Genomic DNA, 8,203 nt, shown 5'->3' with positions numbered 1-8,203 from the left:
TTACGTGTAATTATCAAATAATTCCTGCATCATTTAATTTCTCTTACGAGTTTTTGTGGTAGTTAAGGTGCAATTTTGCGGGGGTTTTCTCGCACAAAAACACGTGAGTTGTTTTTAGCTTGTTATGAAACTAAAAGAAGCATTTTGTCTTTGCCTCTGGCAGCAATACAAATGTCCCAACCATTCTAAAGATTTGTTCGGTTGCGCAAATTAGAAATTGCTTCTTCTTTTATCTGCTTAAAATACATTGCATGCTTTTCATGTTTCTGCAATGCTTTTCAACAGTCTTTCGCGACAGTAACGAAAGACAGAACAAGTTAATTCGATTCGCGATAATTTTCTCGAGTAGGTTTAATTTTACCGACTAGTTTTAAGGGGAAAATTTCGTCCGCGTTTAAGCGATTTATCACTTTAAAAAGGAAGTAAATTAAACTGATTTTAAAAACAGAAAACAAATGAAAAGTAATAAAAGTTTTTCTTTATATGTAACATAAAACTTTTATGAAGGAAACTAGTTCGTAGAACTGAAGGAACAAACTTTATTTTTTTAACTTAACAATTTCTGATTTTATTTATAATCTGCTCTGATGTGCGCAGTCCATCTCTTACAAAACATACCCAACAATCTGGGTCCCGTGATGGCCCTGAATGAAGCCTAAATTGAGTTGTGTTCATTCGAGATGCTACACGAGGTAACAAACAAAAACATTTGGAGATTCTCTTTTCAAACAACTTATTTTTATTTGCTGATTACGAGCAAAAGTACCTGATTTAATATAAATTTTCAGTTTACATAAAAGTATCAAGATTACAGTTTCATAACAATGTGACATGAAAAATATCACCTGTCTCAACATGAAACAACCAAGATGCGTCCTGCACGGAGAAGACGTTTATGTTAAATTATCTATCAATATAACTGCTTTTAAAAATACATCGCTCAGTTAAACACAGCTAAAAATGTGAATTAAATACAACCTCTGCGCTCTTTAAACACTTTCAATCCTGATTTTTACAAGAGTGACATAGTTTCTTGTAAGAAAACAGCACAACCAAACGTTATATACGATGTCTTTACATTTGAGCGGCGAGCTCTCTTCGTAAACACACGTTTTCTTGGCGAACAGCCATCAACTCCGCCAGCATTCTCATGTTCTGTTTTTCAAGGAAAGCCACCTTGATTTGTGTTTGTATTTCTCGCGCCCTTCTCGCGTCGCGAGATTTTTTCGCCGAAGCGTTATTTCTTCGTCTTCGTTCCCAGTAGCGCGAACTTTCCTCTGCTATGTTCCTTGCGTTTCCGTGCTCTGTAGATGGCTCCATTCTTCTCTTTTTTACTGCTTCATTGCTTGTAAACTCGTTTCCTTTATCAGAATATTTATCGTTTACATTTCCATCCTTTTTATCCCGTTCGTCTAAGCTTGGTACCGGTCTAGTTGCTCTTTGACTGGAAGCAAATTTTTCTTTACGTATACCTCCGTATTCTGTTGACATTAAATCAGCCTCGTCTGATTTGCCGGGAAAGTAGTTATATGTGCTCGCTGGATACACCGAGAAAGGAAACAAGAGATTTGAATCACTTCTGCGCGGATAACAAATCACAGAAGGCGAAGGATAGGCATTCCACCTCGCGCGAGATTTTGCGTCATTTGCTTGGTATTGACCGCCAACACGAAGTATCTCCGATTTTTTCCTCGCTAAGGACAACATCTCTTCACCAACTGACAAACGCTCGCTTTCTTGCGTCTCGTCTTTGCTTTCGTCAGTGCAGTAGTCAACGTTACTAACAGAGTGTTGAAACAGCTCTTGGAAACTGTTCGGGTATTTGGTAGATTTTGCGTCATAAATGTATTACTTTCTGGAAGGAACACTGTTTGAGCGACTTTTCTCACTATCTCGTCCCTGCTTGTCCATGTTTCACGCTTCACGCTTCAACGTTAAATCTAATCTGAAGACACAATTGCGTCTGTCATTTCGTTTTATATTTTTACATCAGGAAGCAATTCCAGCCCAAGTTCGCAGGTGTGTTGCCCTTAAACACGTGAATTTGTTTCACGTTACATAACAAGAGAAATTCTCCTTGATCGTGATTTGCGGGTTAACTATTCAGTCTCTACATGCCGTGATTTCCTGTGTCGTAAGCATAAGACAAGGAAAGTGGATTGCATTTTGCGTGAAAAATTAACTTTTATATCAAACTGGTCGCTGTATTTAGTTTTTAAAACCCCCATACTTCTTTGAAGTTGTTTTAAAAAAATGATCTCTATATTTTGTTTTTGATTGATTTTTGTTGTTAATGCAAGCCTTTTCCGGAAGTATATGCACTGTGAGGTAAGCTTTGCGCGGTGATCATTGTTCATTTTAATGATTTTGAAACCCGCGTCATTTAATCTGCTGTCGTTATATAAGGTTGTCAATGGTTTGCACGCTCTTAAACACGTGAGATTGCTGTTAAAAAAAAATCGTTATTTTAATCTGTTAAGCACTCTAAAATGGTAGAAAATATCTTCAGCTTGAATGACTGAAATTTGAAGAAAAAAAACGAAACAGTTTATGAGATAAGCTCTTCAATAACTTAAAGAAAAAGTTACATTAAAACTGTGTAACGAACTTAAGAAACTTACTAAAATTAAGCGTGCCGAATTAAATACCGTGCGTGTATCAATAAAAAACTAAATGAATTTGGAAGAAAATTCTCTTTAGTAGGTCACGTTTTATTCAAGAGAAACAGACAGTTCTGTTGAATCCAAGACTGGAGATTTGAATTAACTCACAAAGCATATCATTGTGCAAAATATTTTGTCTTCAGGTGTCGGAAGTGCAGAAGCAACGCGGGCCAGGTGTAAAATCAGTTTTGTTCATGCTGTTGTGATAACACTATTAAAATGTCTTTTCTACAAAATAAAACAGAGAGTAAAATTAAATGGATTATGGTGTACAAATTTCATTTACATTCTACCAGTTGGAATTTCACTCGAGTGAATATTTTATCAAGAAATCTGTTCAAATCACTATTTTATTGAACGAAAATTAAAACAAAGGCCAGGATGAACGCAATCGATTAAATTTTCTGGGGAATTCGTTTCAGCATGTTAATGATTTTTTTTGTTTCTATTTCAAATTTAGGCCGTTTTTAAATAGGACAAAGATGGAGCAATGTTCTTCTTTTCCTTCCATTACGACGTTAGCAAACTCACTTATTTAAGGCCCGCAAATGTAATCATATATAACTACACTAAATTGTGTAACGCGAATGAAATGGTTGTGGCCGCCAAGCGTTTTTAACAACGCTTGGCATAAAAACAAACACGGCGTTTGCCGACTTCTCGCCTTAATTGCTCTTCCAAGCACCCATAACGGCTTCTTTCCCAAAACCATTTTACTTTGACATACTTTGGGATATTTCGTATGTCTGAAATTAAAATTCAGTTTTTGCGTAACAGATAGAGTCGCGAAAAAAATTCAGATTCCGAATTTTTCCAAATTCCCTGGAAAATTCCAGAAATATCCAGGGATTAAAAAACTCACGCGTGATTTCAGTGGTCACGTGGTATTAAACAACCCTGGTCTTCCGTTACGTGAATTTATCAAATAATTCCTGCATCATTTGATTTGTTATAGGAGTTTTTGTTGTAGTTAAGGTGCAATTTTGCGGAGATTTTCTCGCAAAGAAACACGTGGGTTGTTTTAGCTTGTTATGAAACAAAAAGAAGCAAGCTGTTTTTGCCTCTGGTAGCAATGCAAATGTCCCAACCGAAACTAAAGATTTGGCTTTAGTTCGGTTGCGCAAATTAGAAATTGCTACCTCTTTTATCTGCTTAAAAGACATTGCATGCTTTTCATGTTTCTGCAATGCTTTTCAACAATCCTTCGCAGTAACGAAAGAAAGAACAAGTTTATTCGATTCCCGACAATTTTCACGAGTAGCTTTAATTTACCGACTATTGAACTTCTTATTGAATCTTAAAGTATGTCAAAGAAAAATAGTTTTGGGAAAGAAGTCGTTAGCCTGAATGCGGTTACCTGGTGTGATATTAAAACAAAATATTTATTATTGAATATAAATACCGCCTTGTCTTAGGGGCAAATTTCGTTTACGCGATAAATCACTTTAAAAACAATTAAAAAGTAATAAAAGTTTTTCTTTATATGTAGCATGATACTGTTACTGGAAGGAAACTAGTTCGTAAAACTGACGGAACAAAGTTTATTTTTTGAACTTAATAATTTCTGATTTTATTTATAATTTGCTCTGGTGTGAGCAGTCCATTTCTTACAAAACATACCCCACAATCTGTGTCCCGTGATGGTCCTGAATGAAGTCTAAATTGAGATGTGTTCATTCGAGATGCTACACTCGGTAACAAACAAAAACATTTGGAGATTCTCTTTTCAAACAACTTTTTTTTATTTGCTGATTACGAGCAAAAGGTACCTGATTTAATATACGAGCAAAAGGTACCTGATTTAATATAAATTTTCAGTTTACATAAAAGTATCAAGATTACAGTTTCATAACAATGTGACATGAAAAATATCACCTCTCTCAACATGGAATAACCAAGATGCTTCCTGCACGGAGAAGACGTTTATGTTAAATTATCTATCAATATAACTGCTTTTAAAAATACATCGCTCAGTTAAACACAACTAAAAATGTGAATTAAATACAACCTCTGCGCTCTTTAAACACTTTCAATCCTGATTTTTACAAGAGTGACATAGTTCTTGTTAGAAAACAGCACAACCAAACGTTATATATGATGTCTTTACATTTGAGCGGCGAGCTCTCTTCGTAAACACACGTTTTCTTGGCGAACAGCCATCAACTCTGCCAGCATTCTCATGTTCTGTTTTTCAAGGAAAGCCACCTTGATTTGTGTTTGTATTTCTCGCACCCTCCTCGCGTCGCGAGATTTTTTCGCCGAAGCGTTATTTCTTCGTCTTCGTTCCCAGTAGCGCGAACTTTTATCTGCTATGTTCCTTGCGTTTCCGTCCTCTGTAGATTGCTCCATTCTTCTCTTTTTTACTGCTTCATTGCTTGTAAACTCGTTTCCTTTATCCCAATATTTATCGTTCGCATTTCCATCCTTTTTATCCCGTTCGTCTAAGCTTGGTACCGGTCTAGTTGCTCTTTGACTGGAAGCAAATTTTTCTTTACGTATACCTCCGTATTCTGTTGGCATTAAATCAGCCTCGTCTGATTTGCCGGGAAAGTAGTTATATGTGCTCGCTGGATACACCGAGAAAGGAAACAAGAGATTTGAATCACTTCTGCGCGGATAACAAATCACAGAAGGCGAAGGATAGGCATTCCATCTCGCGCGAGATTTTGCGTCATTTGCTTGGTATTGACCGCCAACACGAAGTATCTCCGATTTTTTCCTCGCTAAGGACAACATCTCTTCACCAACTGACAAACGCTCGCTTTCTTGCGTCTCGTCTTTGCTTTCGTCAGTGCAGTAGTCAACGTTACTAACAGAGTGTTGAAACAGCTCTTGGAAACTGTTTGGGAATTTGGTAGATTTTGCGTCATAAATGTAATACTTTCTGGAAAGAACACTGTTTGAGCGACTTTTCTCACTATCTCGTCCCTGCTTGTCCATGTTTCACGCTTCACGCTTCAACGTTAAATCTAATCTGAAGACACAATTGCGTCTGTGATTTCTTTTTATATTTTTACATCAGGAAGCAATTCCAGCCCAAGTTCGCAGGTGTGTTGCCCTTAAACACGTGAATTTGTTTCACGTTACATAACAAGAAAAAATTCTCCTCGATCGTGATCTACGGGTTAACTATTCAGTCTCTACCTGCCGTGATTTCCTGTGTCGTAAGCATAAGATGAGGAAAGTGCGTTGCATTTTGCGTGGAAAATCAACTTTAATATCAAACTGTGTGCTGTATTTAGTTCTTAAAACCTCCATATTTCTTAAAAGTTGTTTTAAAAAACTGATCTCTATATTTTGTTTTTGATTTTTTTTTTTGTTATTGCAAGCTTTTCACGGACGTATATGGCACTGTGACGTAAGCTTTGCGCGGTGATCATTGTTCATTTTAATGATTTTGAAACCCGCGTCATTTAATCTGCCGTCGTTATATAAGGTTGTCAATGGTTTGCACGCTTTTAAACACGTGAGATCAGAGAAATGGTAGAAAATATCTCCAGCTTAAATGACTGAAATTTGAAGAAAAATAAACGAAACAGTTTATGAGATAAGCTTGTCAATAAGTTAAAGAAAAAGTTACATTAAAACTGAGTAGCGAACTTCAGAAAAAACTTACTTCAATTAAGTGTGCCGAATTAAATACCGTGCGTGTATCAATTAAAAACTAAATGAATTTCGAAGAAAATTCTACTTAGTAGGTCACGTTTTATTAAAGAGAAACAACAGTTCTGCTGAATCCAAGAGATTTTAATTAACTCACAAAGCATATCATTGTGCAAAATATTTTGTCTTCAGGTGTCGGAAGTGCAGAAGCAACGCGGGCCAGGTGTAAAACCAGTTTTGTTCATGCTGTTGTGATCACATTATTAAAATGTCTTTTCTACAACATAAAAAAGCGAGTAAAATTAAATGGATTATGGTGTACAAAATTTCGATTACTTTGAGAAATTGTTGAGACTTTCTACGGTGGCACAAAACTAGTTGGAATTTCACTCTAGTGAATATTTTATCGAGAAATCTTTTTAAATCACTATTTTATTGAACGAAAATTGAGTAATTAGTACGCTAAAACAAAGGCCATGCAGGATGAACGCAATCGATTAAATTGTCTGGGGAATTCGTTTCAGTATGTTAATGATTTTTGTTTTTTATTTCAATTTTGCGCCGTTTATAAATAGAACAAAGATAGAGCAATGTGCTTCTTTTCCTTCTATAACGACGTTAGCAAACTCGCCTATTTAAGCTCCTCAAATGAAATCATATATAACTACACTAAATTCTGTAACGCGAATGAAATGATTGGGGCCGCCAAGCGTTTTTAATAACGGCTTGGCATAAAAACGAACACGGCGTTTGCCGACTTCTCGCATTAATTGCTCTTCCAAGCACGGAAAGTTTTCAAAGATCTGTCATAATCTTTCTGAATACTCTTAATACTGATTTTAAAGTCTTCTTAAGATCCTGCGCGAGGATTTATCCAATGCTTTTGTGTATGTGGGTCTTATAACAGAATTTTTTTGGAAGATTACACGACAATCTCCGGAATTACCACAAACTTATTGTACCGTCGCTTCAACACTCAATAAATCAGGAAAAATTCAATAACACACAGAGGACCATTATTTGGAACGCTTTTGAAAGCCATATTATCGAATGTTAACAAACAGGAGACTATGAAAGAAAAGTATGAGGAACGCACATACTGAAAAACATGAGTTTAAGGTTGAATCCCCTTAAATATTTCGAGACAGAGTGGAATTTTGTCTACTAGACTGCATGTTAAGTATTTCAAGTTATGTTTAAAACACGAGCAGCAGTGTTTTATCGGCATTTAAAACCATGAGGCGCAGCCGAGTGGTTTTAGTCCCGATAAAACACGTGCTGCGGGTTTTTTGAACGGCTTCAAAAATATTCCTTGGAAAGCGTGTGTCAAGAGAGGTCATAACAATAATGCTTTTGTGAACGTTGGAAATTAGCATACGAGAAAAACATTAAACACTGCATACTAATAAGGAGGAGATTTTATCGGGTTTTAAAACCACTGCAAGTGATGTTTTATCGGCCATTTGATAGGTCAGTGGGGTTATGAATTATTAATGAGCTTTTGAATAGGATATTATTTGTTAGTATTACTTTAGTATTAGAACCTATTTTTTTTAAAGTTGTAGCACAACCGCACAAACTATTGAATGAAAACTAATCTTATATATGAAGTAAAAGTTATGGTATGGTATGGTATGGTATGGTATGGTATGGTATGGTATGGTATGGTATAATATATTGACTTATGCAGTTAACAACCACGACCTGCTAGAGATATTTTATACAAACCGTTGTAATGGAAAAAATTAGCTGACTTTATCAGCGAGGAGAAATAAAGGTAAAATTGGGGAGAATATTAATTTACACTTACTAGAAACAGATTTATCTCCATAAATATTTTTGTTTGCTCAGGGGCCGAACTGAAAATATAAATTATAAAATCCCTGAATTATTTTTCACAGAGGGGGGATGTGATTTATAAAGCCCATTTTATTAAA

At 35.8% G+C, this 8,203-nt stretch overlaps 1 protein-coding gene across 1 annotated transcript; it reads right to left on the bottom strand.

Moving 5' to 3' along the window:
* LOC146471013 (uncharacterized) lies at positions 1 to 1,875 on the bottom strand. Its single transcript, XM_085121340.1, has one exon. The coding sequence runs from the start codon at positions 1,705 to 1,707 to the stop codon at positions 1,075 to 1,077; it is 633 nt and encodes a 210-aa protein (XP_084977466.1). The 5' UTR covers positions 1,708 to 1,875; the 3' UTR covers positions 1 to 1,074.
* Positions 1,876 to 8,203: the final 6,328 nt, after the last annotated feature.

This window comes from Pavona decussata, unplaced genomic scaffold (assembly GCF_977016875.1).
Source record: "Pavona decussata unplaced genomic scaffold, jaPavDecu1.1 SCAFFOLD_107, whole genome shotgun sequence".
In the NCBI taxonomy this organism is placed as follows: domain Eukaryota; kingdom Metazoa; phylum Cnidaria; class Anthozoa; order Scleractinia; family Agariciidae; genus Pavona; species Pavona decussata.
Note: the sequence above shows the minus strand (reverse complement) of the source record. Positions and strands in the feature narration are given on the sequence as shown.